Source organism: Cynara cardunculus (assembly GCF_001531365.2).
Source record: "Cynara cardunculus var. scolymus isolate 2C chromosome LG 9, CcrdV1, whole genome shotgun sequence".
In the NCBI taxonomy this organism is placed as follows: domain Eukaryota; kingdom Viridiplantae; phylum Streptophyta; class Magnoliopsida; order Asterales; family Asteraceae; genus Cynara; species Cynara cardunculus.
The window spans coordinates 12,554,170-12,573,439 of NC_037536.1; the positions used below are offsets into that span (position 1 = coordinate 12,554,170).

General features: G+C 36.6%; 3 protein-coding genes across 5 annotated transcripts; 1 reads left to right on the plus strand and 2 right to left on the minus strand.

Annotated features, from left to right (window-relative positions):
- Positions 1-902: 902 nt before the first annotated feature.
- LOC112517944 (nicotinamide adenine dinucleotide transporter 1, chloroplastic) lies at positions 903-5,575 on the minus strand. Its single transcript, XM_025125378.1, has 9 exons — positions 5,281-5,575; positions 5,009-5,104; positions 4,708-4,814; positions 2,602-2,647; positions 2,379-2,488; positions 1,756-1,850; positions 1,567-1,655; positions 1,371-1,465; positions 903-1,239 (listed from the first exon to the last, which is right to left on the minus strand). Exons 1-9 carry the CDS (start codon positions 5,348-5,350, stop codon positions 1,036-1,038), a joined length of 912 nt encoding a protein of 303 aa, XP_024981146.1. The 5' UTR covers positions 5,351-5,575; the 3' UTR covers positions 903-1,035.
- A 333-nt stretch (positions 5,576-5,908) lies between these two features.
- Positions 5,909-12,339, plus strand: LOC112517943 (L10-interacting MYB domain-containing protein). 3 transcript variants are annotated; one of them, XM_025125376.1, is made up of 5 exons: positions 5,952-6,039; positions 6,871-6,934; positions 10,082-10,396; positions 10,581-11,234; positions 11,615-12,339. In XM_025125376.1, exons 3-5 carry the CDS (start codon positions 10,118-10,120, stop codon positions 12,185-12,187), a joined length of 1,506 nt encoding a protein of 501 aa, XP_024981144.1. In that variant the 5' UTR covers positions 5,952-6,039; positions 6,871-6,934; positions 10,082-10,117; the 3' UTR covers positions 12,188-12,339. The 3 variants fall into 3 exon arrangements, with proteins under 3 accessions (XP_024981143.1, XP_024981145.1, XP_024981144.1); XM_025125375.1 differs by lacking the exon at positions 6,871-6,934 and having other exon boundaries at positions 5,909-6,039; positions 10,028-10,396; XM_025125377.1 differs by lacking the exon at positions 6,871-6,934 and having other exon boundaries at positions 5,945-6,039.
- Positions 12,340-15,139: 2,800 nt separating this feature from the next.
- LOC112518727 (probable galacturonosyltransferase-like 7) lies at positions 15,140-17,016 on the minus strand. Its single transcript, XM_025126526.1, has one exon. It carries the CDS (start codon positions 16,467-16,469, stop codon positions 15,372-15,374), a length of 1,098 nt encoding a protein of 365 aa, XP_024982294.1. The 5' UTR covers positions 16,470-17,016; the 3' UTR covers positions 15,140-15,371.
- Between the last annotated feature and the right edge of the window lie 2,254 nt (positions 17,017-19,270).

Consider the following 19,270-nt stretch of genomic DNA (forward strand, 5'->3'; position numbering starts at 1 on the left):
GACCAAGAATCTTGTCCAGAGTTGATGCTTAGAAACAATTCATGAGAATGTTATATGATAAGGTAAGTTAGGGTACAATTCATTTTGATGCTTGGTAATCTTATCCGTTAAGGTAAGTTGGGTTAGGAATAACGCGTGTTGATGGTCAAGAATGCTTATCTAAGATGCTCAACCACAATTCATATTAATGGTCGAGATTGTCATCCGATAAGGTAAGTTAGGGTATAGGGTACAATGCATTTTGATGGTCAAGAATGTTATCCAATAAGGTACTAACTCATGTTGGTAAATGGTTACCCAATAAGTTTTTGGTAAAAGGCCTCTAAATGACAAATTCTATATGGTCGTCTTCAGATCAATTATGTTGTATGGAGTAGAGTGTTGAGCGACAAAGGATGCCAAATGAGAGGAAGTTGGAAGTTGCAAAAACGAGGGTACTTGCCTTGCACTCGAGCAGTTGACATTCCCTCCAAGTTGAATGTTCGGGATTCTCTTTCTAACGGCCCTTCCTTGGAAAGATTGTACTGTGTCATACCACTTTCTCTTCCGAGCTGCGTGATCATGATTTCACAGATTGAAAGTCTGTCGATGATTTATGCATCTTCTTTACTGTTTGATTATCCCAAAGCCAAATTCCAATTTTAAGAAAGATGGCCTTTTCAGATACAAACCCCTTTCAACATGATATTTGAAAATAATCATAAAATGGCTCCACAGATGGAAGGAGAATAGTTGCAAATTTTTAGTTTTATATGTACCACCCCACCCAAACAAGAGAATAAAAACAATTCTAATTTACATATCAAACTCAAAGACCATAAATTTATCATAATTAAAATTTAGAAGGGTACTGGTTTTCTGTTTAATGGCTGGGTGCCAATAAACATAGAAAAAGGCCTGTATTGTATTTAAAGTATCTGCTATATTATATAACTCTTTGTAGTTTGTACCACCAATTCCAAACAATGCTAGCTATGTTGCCAATAATAGTGTGGTTCATCTTCACAATGTGTGAAGATGAAGATGAAAAGAGAATCAAGTAACAAGAAGTCGGTGAATCATCTCGAAGCTGGTAAATGTTATAACAGCAGCCGGAGTAGTCCTGAGCAGATTCGTAGCACAGCCACGGTAAAAACCAGGGAGGCCCTCTTGTTGAAACACTTTCTTTATGCAATCCACCATTCCAGAGTATCTCTTTTCAGAATGGTGTCCTTGTTCTTGAAGCCTCGACCGAACCACCTGTTAATTGTATTTTAAATAAGCACTTGTGCTAACAGAAACCACTCGACGATGGTTGCAGGGAATACTTGATCATGATAAACAGAAGAAAGGTGATATACACTCCAAATGCCATAAAAGCATGATCCTACCTCATGTGGATACGTCAGAGTGGATGCAAATACTTTAGAAACCGAAGAGGCAACAGCAACATCACGTGCACCCAATTGATCCATCTCTATATTCTCTGTGTCATCATCAGTGAATCAACAATGTTTAGATTTCAGATTATACGGAAAACTTGACAACACAGGCAATGTTTTTTAGTATTTTTTTTTATCATCATACCTCTACTAGCTAAATAGCTTTTGATCTTCTCATATGCTGGAAATTGGATTGCGACATGACTGATACCGGCCATTGCAGGTACAAGACCACTGTCCATGAAACAGAAATCCAAAGATGCAACTATGAAAATCAGTGTGATAAATAACAAAACTGGTGGGAGTTTTAATGTGCATGAAGAGGGTTAGCAACCTGTATAAACCACGAATACCCTCTTCGTGAGCAATTCTCCTCAAAGCTGAAAGTGTACCCCGATATGGCATTAGGCCTGTCCTCATTCCTTGAGTCTGAGAAAGGACAAGAATTCTGTAATCATTTCAAACTTGAACAAGCTTAAATCATCTGGTACAATTTATCTGAAGCAATATATATATATATATTGCATGCCATATGGGATCATTTGCATAGCAGCAGCGACACCAAGTCACTGATCAATAACACCAACTAGACAATTGAAAAGAACATGAGTTCTTTCAACTTCATGATGTGAATAAGATCAATAGCATCCACACAATGTAGATGATATTCCAAGTTGGTGTTATTCACCGCTTAACAATTAACATGGTCATAAATTGACATATTTCTACGTATTACACATGCTATCTCTCCATATACAAAAACCAAAGTTGAGAATTTTATGAATCCAAGAATCCACCTAACGGGGCAAAATGCCAGTATGTTTTGACTGAGTATTGCTTTAGAGAGAGCTGGAAATTTTCAATCTAACAAAAGGAAGAAAAAATAACACTTCCTTTATTATGAATCTATGATTTTCATACTAATTATCGTGAGAAGGGTTTAATCATAATACATACTTGTAGCCTTGTCTTAACAACCCACAAAGGATTCGTTACAATTGTTGTTGCAACTCCAGCCCCTGAAGCAGCTATCATATTGGCGCCAAAAGGTAGCTGATGATTTCCATCTATAGGTGCACCATATATCAACATACATGGAAAAAAACACTATCAATAAATAGAAAAGCTTAAACATATACTATTTAAAAGAGATGCAAGAAGTAATAAGTTGAAATCTAACCAGAGCTAAGTGAACCTTTCAGCTGGTCATATATAGTAAAATACACCTGCAGAAGTTAAAAATTATCAACTTTTGAGTAATTCAACTTCATAAATCTCTTGGCAAGAAGGCCAGGAGGACCTCTAACTAACATGAAAACCAAAAAGTGAAACCTCATGCATACACCCGACCATTTAAACATATGAACCTTATGATCAAACTGATGAGCAATAAGTTATAGATAAAACCTCAATTACGTATACTTTTTACTTCCTAATATGTCACGACCAAACCGAGACTAAGACCTTGATAGAGACTGAACTTTCAAGGATATAAATTGATTAGACATTTGCTTTCCACTGTAGTTGGAGTGGGACTCTGGGTGGGAAAAATGAAAGAAGAAACCTGGTGGGCGGTTCATGCAACTTGTTACAAATCTCTATCAGTAAATTCCAACACTGTTTCATTTTCAAATCTTCAAAATTATTGTTTCATATGGTATAGGTTTAGAAGGGGATGAGTTGCAAATAAATTAATAAAATTCCACCAGTAGACACATTTATGTGGAGCCCAAACTCGTAATTTGGTGTACCAAAGGGATTTTACTATCAAGCTCCTTGCCAAACCCTGGAGCCCTGAAGAGCAAGGCAGCAAATCCCCTACATCTGCCTCATTCAAGAGAGTGACAAGGACAAGCTAAAGAACAAAATATACTGTATCCTGAAGCATCTAGATCAAGCTGCCTGCATATGAAGACCAAACCCATGGAGTACACACTCTCATAGAAAAGTCTATGGACAGCTAGGTCAGCTTCCAAGCCAGGTGTCTCCGTTAGATGGCCCCACTAACACCACTACATGTAGCTTTTCAAGAAGCTTACTAAGTGCTCGAGGACCAAGCAGGCTGTTGGCCCACTGACATAGGTGCATCTTTATAACCCTTAGGTTGAGTTCAATATCTTTAAGGATGCATTTTGTGCATAGATGGGACTCGACGGGCGAGAATGAGTTAGGCAGAATGAAAGAATTGTAGAAGGTTATAGTGTTCTAATTTGACATGGGTAGTTTGGCAATTTACCAATCTTGTCCCATTTGTTCCACCTATCCTGTCTTAATGTTGCACCAAACGTGGGACAACAAGTTTTTGTCCCGTTCTATCCCATCCTGTCCGGCGTGCCAAATGCAGCTCAAGAAGACATCAATATATCGACTGTTCCAAAAGAGAAAAACACCAAAGTGCTGGAAGGCATGCTGGCAGCCTAGTCAAATTGGCTGTTGGGTGCAATGGCCACGGCCCAACTAGTCGTTGCCCAATGCTAGGTTGTAGATGCTCCAACCATGGGTGTTCACTGGGCCTACAAGCTTTAGAACAAAAAACCCTCTTGTGAGAAAACTCTACTTTCATGTTGGCTTCCTTAAGTTTTTGGTTGGTAACGGAGGAATTCTGTCCATAGGGAAGTCAGTGAACCCCCATTGCAAGGAGTTCTATGGAACTAAGTAGTGGTTTATTTGAAGTTTCCAACAAGCACCCAAGCTGTTCTTCAAATTTTCTTCAAAGTGCCTTCAAGTAAGTTCTTCTAACTTCAAAAATTATTCTACTAAAGCAGAAGATATGGAAGGGGGAGCAGAGGGGAACAAGGCTTGATTAGAGTTGGAATAAATGACAATAATATTTAATGTCATTCGAGTTGATCTTATTATATAAGCTATAACCAAAATATATATATAAATTAACTGATTGTAAAATAATGGATTTTAACGATATATTATTTCAACTATGATTAGAGGCAAACATATTGATTTCAGTTGCAGAATGAAAAATTTAGGCGTTACAAACAAATTCGGTTGAGAAATCGACGGTAAAATTCAATTCACACAAGCTTGTGTTGCCTCTTTAGAACCTTTGTAGAGGGTAGAGGATAGTCTAGACAGATGAAACGTCATAGTTAGATAACTCAAATACTAGCCAGAGTAATAAGTATGCAACAAGATTAACTCATTAAACCAATTATAGTCTTATCTGCCAGCATAAGACTCTGGTGTGGTCGTCTAACCAAACAGGAGAAAATAAACCCTTACAGAATAAGCATGAGATGGATTATTCTGGTGAAAGGAAAAACAATCTCACCGCCCAGTTTGGAAGCAAGGCAAGAATAGTGGGAGAAAGCCCACGATACATGCCACGAATGCCTTCCTTCCGGATAATCTGTTCCAGGCTCCCAACTATTAGACTACCTGGTTAATAAAATAAACAAAGAGAAAGTCGAAGTCAGAAACTTTGGGTGGATCAAATAACCAAGGCCACAAGCTACAGCTATTAACTTGGTACAATAGACAAGAATAGCAGCACTTATGAGATGAACTTCCTTCAAGCATGTCTTCAACTACTGATCACAATGACTTAACTTATGCACAAATAGTTTGCATACCTCTAATACTTCCACCATTAAGATGCGGTAGACCGTGAACCTGAAACCTGGTCTTGATCACATCTAAAGGACATACAAATGTGGCTGCAAGAACTCCTGCATATATTGCAAGAGTATAGAAGAAATACATAATGATATCAATGGTGAATAATAATAATATAGCACAAGTAATACATGGAATCAAACAGTACAGAAAAAACAAATGCAAAACGAAAGAGTCTTTTTTTTTATAAAGAATCTTGGTATGTAAGGAGAGAAGATCAAAACCAGACCAGCGACAGCGCCGGCGGTGGCATTGCAGAGCATGCAGGATGAAGCAGGGGGTTGATTATCTGCGGTCATTGGTGAAAGTGGTCTGCAAAGATTGATTAATAAGAAGGAAGAAGTCCTCTCTGGAGAGGGCGATCCCGGAGAACCAAGGTCGCATGGCCAAGAAAATAGAAGTGGAGTTGAATACAGATCGCTTGATGCGGAAAGATAAGGGTTTAGGGATTAAAAGAAATGAAGAAGATGATGATGATGAACATTGGATTGGATTGGAGGTGGTTTTTGGATCGATGAAATCGAGAAGATTATTATGCGGTTTGGGGAAGAGATTAGACGGATGAGTTCTTGCCCCACCTACCCGACCCGACCCGACATGACCATTTCTTTATTATTTTGTCCCTTGCTAACATCTTGGGCTACTTTAGCCAGACCTCCATTCCAAACATTGGACTTATATTACAAATATTATTTGTGTTTTTTTCTGCATAATCCAAAGATTTAACCTTTAACAAAATAAAAGTTTATACCAAGAAAACACATGATCAATTGATTAGCTTCATAATAAAATCAAGAAAGTTATGACAATCTAAAGATTTGATGGGTTGGGGGCTGCCTTCTTCTTTTTGGGAAAAAGGGTGGGGGCTGCCTTCCTCTTTTTGTTGTCTAAGGGAATAGGGTGTTGTGACGAGCGAGGATACCATACCGGTATCCTGGAAAACCTTATCCCTACTTTTCTTCTTCTCTAAATTCCACCGGCGATAGAGGTTCGTTCGTTATGACACTCCAATTCCATACATATATCTCTATTCTGTTTTCAATTTCATCTTCAGTATCTATGACTGCTTATGTGATTTTGTTTTTCTCTTCTCTGAGATTGCATTTGCTTGTGTTTTTGTGGCATGCTTCTGCTTCTGCTTCTGCTGCAGGTGTTTGTTTTTAATTGTATAAATTTGTTTATGTAATGCACCATGAACGATATGTTACAAAAACAGTATGACCCACCATCTTTTTTCTAAGCTTCGTCTTGTAGACCCACTTGTCACCAATGCTTTGCATCACAACTCCAAGATTGTGTTGAGGATGACGAGTGAAATTATGTATTACTTACCCTTAAAATCAAGTACTACTTTTTAGTTTATAGAATAAAAGACAGAAAAGATACCACTAACTAAGACCAACAATTCGCTAGGTAATTGCTATTGGAAGATCAATTAGCTTTTAAGTATCACTCGTTTAATTGGCTTGAAGTTATATAGCATTTTCAAAACTTGTTCTATCACAATCTGCATATACTGCTAATTGGGTAACTGCATCACCATTGGTGCTTACCTCATATATTAGCATCCATGAATACAGAGCCTTGCTTGAGTTGTTGCACTAGTTTCTTGCAAAATGGGGCATTGGAGCTATTTCTTCAACTTCATCATCATGTTGATTTTACTAGGCAATTACTTATCCTAATCCCTTGTGTTTTTTCCATCAAATACAACCTGTCTTGGTCACAACTTCTTTGTACGCCTTGGATGCTTCATCAATGCCAAAAAGGACCCATTTTTTTTACCATTATCGTCAAGCATCTTCCTTTCTCATTTCAGGGTATGTCATTCCAAACATCCTCAACCGTCACGTCTGAAGAGAAACGAGACTTCTATTCAAGAGGTTGATGCTTCAATTGGCTGCTTCTAGCCAAAACTTATATGGAACTCTTCCTCTAGCCAAAACTTATATGGAACTCTTCCTCTAGCCAACTTGCTACTAACCATATTGAGAATGCTTCTATTTTCTTTCTTTGATACACTGTTTTGTTGCAATGCAAATGGTTGTGAGATCTCTTCAAATGCCTTAGAGCAATATTCGTCACCATGATCAGTTTCAAGGGTCTTAATAGTCTTTCCTGTTTCATCCTCAACACAAGCCTTGAAGCTTTTAAATCCATTAAACGTCTATGTTTTTCACATAAACGATGGACCCAAGCTATTGGATGAAAATTGTCAAAATAAGGTATAAATATATCTTTTTACTTTGTTAGAAATTGGTCTCGTTGGCTCATAAATATTAGATTGAACCAACTCCAGAACCTCCTTTGTCCTCCATGACTTCCTGTAGGAAATTCAGAGTGAGGTTGTTTGCCAACATCACCATCACAAACTTGGGAAGGAGCAACAACTACAGGAAGACCGATCACCATATTCTTCTTTTGGAGGATCTTCAAACACCAAAGCTCAAGTGGTTATATCAAAAACGCTACTGCAACGAAGAATCTTTCACTCCCGTAATCACACAAGATTTCAGTCTTCAATGGAAACATTGTGTTTGGGCTCACATTAACAACTCCTCTAGTAGGGTTATAAATCTCACAAGCATAATCTCAAATAGTGATAGCATAACCGTTCTTGGTTCTACTGCTAACCCTAGCCTTTCCCATAAAATTTACGTTGGAGCAATTGCCAAAATTAACTAATAGTGGAAGTCTTCATTTAATTAATAAAAGGAAGACTCTCTTTCACTCACGTGCTTTTTGTAAACCATATTCATGCATTAAACATCTTGCTCAGGTGTCTTTTTAGTATAAACTGCCATTAGCAGGTCTCTCCTTGTTGTGAACAAAATGTGTTCACTCTTGTCATCAAGCAACATAGCATGACATTATGACCACACTTTTGGCCTATGCTGTTAATTGCGGCACTATTGCAGATTGCGGGCTAAGCTAAAATTGCGGTGGTCAAACTGCATTTCCGATATTAGCAGCGCAATTGACCGATATTTGAGGAGAAATTGCAGACCGATATTCCGATATTTTTGCTTGGGCCTCTTTAGAACTATGTTGACTCGGATGCCGAACCTGTTGCTTGCGATTAGCTCATTTATGAACATTTTTCCTATTTTGTTTTGTGAAACTTGTTTAAGTTGATATTTTGATGTTGAAACTAATTAATGCATACCATATGTTTATATATGCATACACACACAGACACATATATTTTAGTTCTAAGAAATGTTATATGAACCACTATTTTTGGACCGCTATACCATCGCTAGAACCGCTATTTCAAATATCGGTCATGACTGCAATTTTGTATTTTCACCGCTATAACAACATAGCTTTTGGCATCTAAACCATTGTACCATGGATTTGTCAAAATCCCATCTTCTATATATGCTTTGACCATCATTGCTCTCAAATTTCAGTTGTCATCTTGGTTGCTTCCATCTCTCTTGTCTCAATCTCCTCCTTTACAATAACCGTTTCCTATTAAAGGATTGAGTATCAATAGAAGCCTTCAAAGCTTGCTCTTTGAAATTTAAACTCCTGTTCTACTTTTGCTCATGCACCGACAGAGAGTTTTCAATTTATCAGAAGTGAGTGCATTTATGTCTTTTGACCCCTCATTTGAGCAAACCACATAATCATTCATTAGCATTAGGAAGCACTATACATTCTCAACGATGGTGACATCCTCTGGTTTCTCGCCTTGGAACCACATCTAGTTACTTGTCTTCCTGGTTCTATCACAATATCTAGTGACCAATTTACAATCTTTCATGTGCAAACTCTCAAAGTCCATCCTCAAAGCTTGAAGTTGTGATGCTTCACTCTGGAAGAGCCTTGATACTTCATCAATCCTATCCATGGAAATTTTCTTTGCAAATAATAATTTCGAAGATAGGACAACCTACAGCCTGAAAGAGATGATTATTTTACTTCATGTTTTAGCTTTCTCACTACCATTGGCCAATACTCATTTGACTGTAGGAAACTCTGTGTCAACATTCTCCAATGCTCATAATGACCATCGAGATGAGAAAAGTTTTCTTGTATATAGGTGCTCTCTGAGGCCATGGGTGACGATGAAAAGAGACAACAGCTACAAATTTTTCTTGGTGAATTCTATATCAATAGTGTCTCTTTTTCAGGATCTCACCCCTTTTGATAACACTGTTGCAAAAATAGAGGAGATAGAATGACACAAAAGAAAATAATAGACAAACCTTGCAAGTGAAGCCTCTAAACAGTTATAAACAAACCCCATGATTTTCTAGTTTAATGTCATAACCTAAAGACTAGGGTAACATGGCAAAACTACTGACAACCACGAATTAACTGCCAACTACTTGAAACTAATCAGCCAGCGGTAGAATTATTGACTCACTTAGTACAACTATCAATGGTCATTTTGATATCACCGCTCCCTTTTTACCCTTCTGATAAGTGTTCTTCATGAAATGGATTAGAATTTTTGGTGAGCTTTTGCTTTCAGTGTCATTGCAGTTTATTCATATAGCTCAAAATCTTTGCTTCACAATTAGGTTTGTCATTATATTGATTGAGTTCATATATGAACTGGTTTGCTACTTTGCCATGAAAATAAGTTTGTGGATGAATTTATTATAATAGAGATGTCAACAACCTCCGCAGCTATGCATAATTGTACTTGGTTTACCAAACGCTGGTTTTCGGTTGGACACTTAACAGTTATGTAAACACAGTAAGAAATCATATGGCAGGCAATGCTTTTTCAAACATTGGAATATCATAAGTTTTGTGTTCTGAAACAGTACAAACATCTTGTGGAATGTGTCATAAGGCACATTCCTAGACTAAGTTTTCTGGGCAAGTAATTGTTTCTGGCTTTTCTGTAATCAGGTCACAGAAAATAGATTAATGAACCCATATCAAAGATGTGTTTGGTTGTGGACGATCATATTGAAAAGTTCTTATTGGTGTAAAACTTGTAATCTCTGTCTATGCAGGCGTACTAATGTTTTAGCTTTTATTTTATGGAAATGGGCATTCGACACCAAAAGAATAGCGATCGGTTGCGCACTATATGGACCCCTGAGATGGATAGATATTTCATTGACCTCATGTTGGAGCAAGTTGGAAAAGGAAACAGGATTGATGACCATTTATTCAGTAAACGAGCATGGAAGAACATGATGTTGTTGTTCAATACCAAATTCAAGTTTCACTATGAAAAAGATGTTTTGAAAAATCGACACAAAACCTTAAGAAATCTGTACAGGGCAATAAACAACCTCCTTTCCATGAACGGGTTTAGCTGGGACCAAACTCGTCAAATGGTGACTGCTGATAATAATGTGTGGGATGATTATATCAAGGTACATTTTGTTTTAAGTTTGAACATCACCTTTTCTTTAGATGTAGTTTTCAACTTCTAACAGAATCATAGAATTCTTGCTACTCTTTTTTGTTTGCTTCACCTTGAAGTCGATCACTACCTGTGTGTGTGCGAGTGTGTGTTCCTTTCAGGGAATTGAGGATGAGTTATTTGTGGATATGCAGGTACACCCAGATGCTCGATCATATAGAATAAAAACCATTCCGTATTACTATGATTTGTGTCAGATATATAAAAATATATCCACGGAAGGGAATCTTGACACTTCTGATGAAAATCCAGAACGTGATTGTAAGGCATTAGGAACTGAGGGAGAAGACTGTCTAGTGAAATCATTGTCAGGATCAGTTGGTGATGCTATTCTTGAAAATGAGACTGGCAATGCTGATGAAGCTGATTTGGAGGCTCTTCATGAAATTATGATTGATGAAGATTTTAGAGTCTCCATCTCTAAAGAGTTTGCTGATGGCATTCCTCAATCCGAGGAAGATATGGGATTGACATCAGGACGGACTCGTGCTAGGACATATTGGCAACCACCAATGGATCGTTACTTCATTGACCTTATGGTTGACCAAGTTCAGAAAGGTAACCAGATTGACGGTTTGTTTCGCAAGCAAGCATGGATAGATATGATCAAGTCATTTAATGCCAGGTTTGGTTTCAAGTATGATGTTGATATTTTGAAGAACCGATACAAGACCTTTAAAAGACAATACAATACTATAAAGAAGCTTTTGGAATCAGAAGGGTTTTTCTGGGATGATTTACGTCAAATGGTGATTGCTGATGATCGTGCCTGGCAAGATTACATTGAGGTTTGCATTATGTTTTTAAGTGACTGTTATGTGTTTTTTTAGAGACCTTGCTCTCTGACCTATGAAAGTGCAGCTGAGCTCTTGTTGTTTAGCCATTACCATCTGAGAGTGTTGCTTTTTAGTTCCAGATGAACTTGTATCCCTTACCTTTTTCTAGCTAGCTGAATGTTATTAAGATGGGTACCTGCGATATGGATACTGAAATCTTGAAAGCCACCCTTAATAGATTTTGAAAAACTTCCTATTTGTTATAACTAATGTGATTTAAAGGGGGCCTTGTCTAAGATTTTCTCTCTTTATTTTGATTTGTTTTCCTTGCTGAAAAGCTGTTGCTTTGGGGTGGTAGCTATGTGTTACATTATTGTTATATGTATGTGCAGGCAAATTCAGATGCACGGCAATACATGACGAGACCAGTGCCTTACTATAAGGATTTGTGTATTGTATGTAAAGAAGTGAACACGAGCGATGGAAGAGAAAGTCTTTCTGATAATCATTCAAACCAAAAAGATGAAGCGGGAATCTTGAAGCAAACTCATTCAGCTACTGTTTCCGATGAGCAGGAGTCTCCCCATCTGGATCTTAAACGGAAGCTGGAGAACAGATGGAGTTCAGAGCATTTGAAAAAAGCAAGGATGGATGAGGAGAGCATGGCAAGTGCTCTTCGCGAGATGGCTACTGCAGTATCTTGTTTGGCAGATAAGATGAAGAATGAAGATGATGATGATGATGATGATGATAACTCTTCAAAGTTGATTGCTGTCGTTAAAGCTATTCAAGGGTTACCTGACATGGATGAAGACCTCATCTTGGATGCTTGTGATTTTCTGGAAGATGATGATAAGAAGGCAAAAACATTTTTAGCCTTGGATGTCAAACTAAGAAGGAAGTGGTTGATTAGGAAACTTCGCCCCCAACATTCGAGTATACAAGTTAAACCAACACAGCTTTGATACTATCATTTAAACAATGCAGTTATGGTTTGTGGGTGCATTTTGGTTTGCTACCATTTTCATCAGCCTGCATTTTTGTAATTAAAAACACAATTGCAGCCCATGTATAAAAACTATAATTCATTTATGTGTTATAGACTCCTAATTAATTGTTTGTGGGTTATTACTAAAATTATGCACGTACCTTTTAGTTTATCCTAGTCTACAAAACACAAGCTAATGACTATTATTGTGTGGCATTTAAAGATCCCTATAACTATACCTTCTCGACATACTTTGATATTGTTATATAATGCTACATGAATGTTATTAGTTGTGTACCTGTGTAATGTAGTAAGATACAAGATATTACTGTAAACCGAGAATGAAATACTAAGACCATCTCCAACAGCTAATGTTAAAATAGAGAAAATGAATCTCTAAATTTAGAAAATTTTCTAAAAACTTTATAGAAACGAGAGAAACAATCATATTTAACCAATTAAACTTATTGAAATTAAATGTGTAAGAGAGAAAAATAATATTTTATTAAATGTAGTTAATGCTAGAATTGTTAAAATAGAATAGCATTTGGAGTTTGATGGAAATCTTTTTAGAGATTTTGATTTTTTTTTTCATACTTTGTTATTGAATTTTTTTAACATAGTTGTTAAAGATGCTTTAATGTAATTTTTTTATTAAAAATGAAAAGTCAAAACTTTTATTGGAATAAGATAGAAATTATGAATGGTGGTTGAAATTGTAGTTACTATTAATTTGAAGAGCTATAAAAAATATGTTGATATTGGTATCTAATTAAAGATTATATAAATTTCATTTTTTTGATATGATTTATTTAATTCAAATTTTGAAAATAATTTAGATATTTTAGATTTTGGAAAAATATATAATTTAGTTTAGTTTTAATGGTTGGGAATGGATAATATTTATGCGGATAAAGATAATGATACAAAAGTAGTATATTTTATTAGTAAAACATGTTATTTTTGAATATGTTTATCAGTTGATTTTATACATATTAGAAGGGTATTTGTGCAATGCATTAAGATACATTTCTTTCGTTTTATTCATTTTCTATGTCGACATAAACGATTTTATGTGGTTTTGAGAAAATAATAATGTTTTTTATTTTTGAATAAAATATAAATTTGAAAATATCATAAAATTTTGAAAAAAAGAATATCGATATCAATACCAAATTAATCTTTTTAAAAGGTTTTGTGTTTTAGTGTAATTTCCTTAATTCAATTTTTTAAATTATAATTTAATTTAGGTTTAATAATATAATTTTCTATAAAAATAATAACTAAGTATTCTGTTAGAACTCAATGATTATCSTAATTATATTTTAGATTTTTTATATTTAAAATGAAATGTTTATTCAATATTTGATTATGTTTATCTACAGTTAATTACACGAATTCAAATATGGAGCGTTAATAAGTTGTACTTATACACAAATTACTTGTAATCTTAAATTTTAAGTAATATATATGAATAAACAGTAGTTCATACATAAAAAATAGTTTTTAAGAGTCTTTGTTAAATGTTTTATAATATAGTATAGATGAGAGTTAGTTTTAAACCAAAAAGAACAGTCATGATTAAGAATCTATTTTAAAAGCAATCCCATGACGATGTATGCAAGAAAGACAATGCATATAAATAAATAAATGAATGAATGTTGAGAGTGAGACAAGAAAAATAGTAGTGGATTGGGTGATAATGTTTATGTTCCTCTTTTTTATTTCTCAACTTAAGCTGATGTTTTGTAAGAAGTGTATCAATTCAAATAGTTCTGTAATTTGATTTTGATGATTCACAAATACATATACATATACATACATACATACATACATATATATATATATATATATATATATATATCAACATGTTGTATGAAAGAAGGGTGCTGGGTGTGTTGATGTAAACCATGCATTAATGAATACTTATATATACAACTGGAAGATGCTATTGCTATTCCTATTGGTCTCCCATCATTATCATTATCATTTTCATTTTCATTTTCTCAAACTCAAACTCTAAAGTCTAAACTAAAACCCAAAGACAAAAGAGCTGTTGCTAGCTGTTTTTGGAAGGAGAGAGGGAGGGACATGTTCTCCATCTTCAACATTACATTAAAAATAAATCTCTCCAAATCCTTTCCTTCCTTGCAACATACAAAAGCCATACAGATGTTCCTTGTTTCATTTGTACTCAAATGAATTCATCAATCCATACATACATACCAACATTACCATAATACATACCAAATCAACCACCAATGCACTCCACATGAGCAACCTGTTCATTACACCCACACCCACATCAATCCCCCCCTCTCTCTTTTAATCATCATTAACCAATATTATTATGGATTAACAGTACAAAGTCTTTTTCGAGATTATCTTTACCTTTCTTCACAGACATTTAACATGATTTCATTGGAACCAAGGGCCACACGCTTACACTTGCTTTACCATGCCTTATTATCATGTTATGAATCATCATCAGCATCCGTTCCAAGTAATCGGGCAACAAACTTCTTCCAGGGTTTGGGCTAAACCAACATGGCCAAAGTTTGCTTACATTAACATCACACTCACACTCACACTCCAACCTGGATTTAGATTGGGATTGGGATTGGGATTGGGATTGGGATTGGGATTGGGGCATTGGCATTGGCATTGATCGGCAGCATTGGGATTGAGATTAAAAAGCATGGTGGCAACCAAACATCCATCATTTCTACCTTTACTTCCTCTTCTCTGCCATCAGGGTTATTGCTAAAAATTACTCAACAGTCTTTTCCTTAAACGATAGCACCCAATTCCACATTCACGGAAACATGTTGTCAAATCAAATACATTCTACTAGCAGCTACTCAAGAATCAAAATGCTGGCTACTTCATGGAAAATCCACCAAAACCACAAGCACTAATTGAATATCTTTTCATCTTTTATTATCAGAATGCAGAAATAATGGAATAGAATACAGATGCCCAAGATAACATGTCCCTTAATTCAACAAAAAACTATAAACCCCCCTCCCCCAAAAAAGAAGACAAAAAAAAGAAGAAGAAGAAGAATATGATGATGACGACAATGTAAGAAACAAATAGAAAAAAACATTCACGGGAGAAATTTACCGGCGTTGAGCTCTGTGGAAACTAAGCTCTGGTAATCACATAGACTGTCCATACAGATCGTATGGTGCCCATAGGGCATCTAACGGGCACGGCCGTTTCGAATCCAGCCTTAGCCATGGCTTTCCGCTTCCACTCCAATGCAGTAGGCTCACCGGACCAGGGTGCAGGTCACGGCAGCTCCCCTTCACGTTATCCCCACCTAACCCGTGTTGATTCCACCCATGATCTATCGGCGCCACGTGTCCTGCAAAAACCAATAGAAACGGCGGCAATGACCCCAGCTCGTATATCCGGTCGCTCTTCTGGATCTCCATCCACCTCTCGATCCGTTTCGTGTACCCAAACTGCCTCCATTTAACCAGATCGATTACCATCACTCCGGTGTTAAAGTAACACGGCTTCCTTTCGCTGAAAATACTAGAGTACTTCCTATTTGACCAGAAACCTGTGGTGAAATATTTTGTGAAGTTGGCGTGACAGTATTCAGGGGCTCCGATGGTTTTTTCTCCTAAGCTCGTACTCCAAAGCTTCGAAATGTCATCAACCACCACGAGATCGGAGTCCAAATAGATGACTCTCCGAACACACGGCTCCAATATATCGGCCAAGTAATTCCTCGCGTAATTAAGCGGCTGTTCCAACGCCTGCCTCACTGATGTGGAGATTAATTTCCGAACAATCTCCGGTTCAAAATAATAGACCTTGAACTTCAATTGGGGGAAAGTTGACCCAACTAGGGTTTTGAGACCCGTATCCGAGACCAAAAAGTGGAAGAAAATACTCTCAGGGCACGATGAGTGTTGCAATATGGAATGAACGGCAGCAATCGAACCTCGTAAATACTCAAAATCGAGAGTAATCGCAACGTGCACCAGAGACGGATCGCATACATCGACTGAACCTTTCCTTGTCTGACATCCAGCGGCATTACGGAATGTAGAAGCTCTACGGAAGGAGGAGCGGTAAGTGACGGTGCCGGGAATATGACCACCGGGAAGACGGATGTAGCCGTCAATATGAGTATGAGACGATCTGATGGCTTCAGCAGGATGAAAAGATTGAAGAGAAGGAGCCAGCACAATCATGACCATTGTGGCGGATACAAAGCCTGAAAATCTGATTATCCATTGCATCTTATAATTGTAAACCAGTCTCCTCCACTTGTTCTTCCTCCTTTTTGATCGCAAATCAATACGGTCCGTCAACAAATATGAAATTGCAGCAAAAAGGAACGCTAGGGTTCCTTCGATGTCCGCCAGAATTGAAAAGCAAAATCAATCAGACAATCAATCGGGGAATCGGAAGTGATTTTATAAATAAATGATGAAGTTGAACCTTTTTTTTTTTTCTGTTAATCAGAGGAAGATGCTGCCGTGAGAAGGAAGCGAACTTCTTCTGATGCGATAATGAAAGGGAGACGATAATCCATAAGAGAAAGAGAGGGTGACGACACTATGCGCCGACCAGTAAAGGTGTCGGTGTTATTATACACTGTGCATGATATCTCCTGGCCGACAATGGCTCCGCCCCCCTATCTCCGGCGGAGGAACGACGGACGGAAGAGGGAGAAGACGGGAAGGGAGATTGTGGTTGTTTAATTTTGGGTTCTGGAGATTGAGCGGTGACATAGTGTTATTATGTTGTTGGAATCAAGATTTGTATACACACACACACACACTCTCTGGTTCACGATTCATTAACTTTTTCTATATTTCTATTTCAAGCACCTTTTACAAATTATTTTAATTAAAAAAAGAAAAAGAACTCATATTATTGATTTTTTAAATAGCGATATCGATCGATAAAAACGATAAGGGTCCTTAGTCCGCCCTTATGTAGTACATAGAGGCGTAGTGAAGGAGTGGAGGCGTCGGGATTCGGACCCGTACATCTGTCGACACCTTTCGTAACACTTTACATCTAAGGCTTTCGATATAGTCCACCCGTCTAAGTGAGCGCCTTTTCTTTTAGCCTTTTTAATTGAAACCCCAATAGCGAATGCGCTTGACCGACCCGCCATCTATTTCCTTCAATAATGCATTCGCTTCACTTCAAGACGCTATTTGCCAAAAGAGGAGGCCGTAGAGAAAAGTCTTTTTTTATTCCTTTGTCTCAAACTTTATGGAAGAACTCCATTCTATCTCCCCCTAATTATGAACAAAAAACTGGGGCTATGACCCAGTTTTACACTCCCTTCGTTCTACTAACCCTTGTTGATTATGAACTTCGTTCGCAAAGGCAACGGGCTTTTAGTAGCAACTTTTAGTATTTTTTTTCGAAAATAAAAATTTGACGATGATATGTGTGATAACGAGGTATTAAATATTAAAGTTTGGGATGGTTTTATTTTTAACTTGATGATAAGTTAAGAGACTTTAACTATGAATGTGCTTAAGTGATTAAACATTCTTACCGCCTCTTATAATTTATGATTGTTAACATGAGATATTTGTTTTGCCTCATGGGGAAATGTGAAATGATGAAATAATAAACTTCACCTCCTTTGAGTTAATTATGGTGGTATAAAAGTATTAGATAAGATTCATCTTATCTTATTGTTGTTTTTGGAGAGAAAGATAAGAAAGAAAAACTTTTCTGGGTGTTTTCCTATGAGAGAAAAGAAGAAGTTGATTATGTGATTTTATTCAAAGTTGCTGCTGTGTAAATTCATCTTCAAATACGTGAAAAATATGAGTTTATGTTATCAAATTTCTTTATTTAGTGTTTGAAATATTAAACCGTATGGTTCTTATGTGGGAAGTTGATAAAACAGTTTCTTGAAAGCTGTTTGAGTTTGATGGTAATTTGGTATAAAACTGTAAGGTTCTACATATGAGTTTCTGTTTTGAAACGGTTTTGATTGCCAGTTTTGTAAAAAAGATGGTTTTAGTTATGATTATATTATGATGTGTTGTAATAAGGGTGACATACCAAGGAGTTGCGTACAAAGGTGATATAATCAGGAGTTGCGTACATTTGTAACAAGGGTGACATAATCAAGAGTTGCATACATTGACAATAAGGGTGATACTCTATTATTGGAAATGATGATCTTTTGATCATGGGTTTTGTTATCACATTCTTATGAGGTAATGATCTTAAGTTATCGTATCTGTGTGATACGTGGACTTGGGCTGTCACATCCTATTGTTGTGATAAAAAGAAGTATTTAAGGACGAGAAGGGCTTTGGTTGGTCTTCATGTTGAACTAGAGGGCTTCTGGTTGTGTTTGGGTCTTTGATCTTTTCAAAATGTTCAACTTATTTTGAACTAGAGGCTCTGCATGTGCTATGCAAAAACTCTGTATTTGGAAGTTGAGCTATACGCTCGAACTCTATGTCCAAGAACTTTTAATAATTAAATCCTTTTTGATTAAACCATTTTCAAACTTTGTTTTATATCAACACTTAGAAGCCAAAACATAGTTCAACTAAAATGGCTCTGGTCGTCCAGAGGGCCTCTGGTTTGCCTTGGCTTTGGGTGGATTCTTTCTAAGTGTGTTGTCTTTGGCAAATGAACTAAAGAGGCTCTGGTTGATATTCACGTTTAAATCAGAGAGCCTCTCATCATATTTAAAGTCATTTTCTAAGTATAACTCATTTCTAGTTAGGCGAACCAGAGGCTCTGGTCGTCCAGAGGGCCTATGGTTGGCCATATCTTTTTATTTGGTCTGCTTCTGATTAGCTTATAATTTATACATATGTAATAATATAATGACTTAATCATTTGAGAACTTTAAAAATTGTAAGATCCATACAATTAAGTTATATATAGATGCAAATAAGTAGTTTGGTCGATTAAACCACAAATGAAAAGGTCACCGCAAACAAAACCAATCCGTGGGATTTGGCTATATTTCAAACCAAAACACACTGCCAAATTGTCAGGCTGTCTAAAGAGGATCGATTTCGTCTAATTCAACTGATTTTCATTG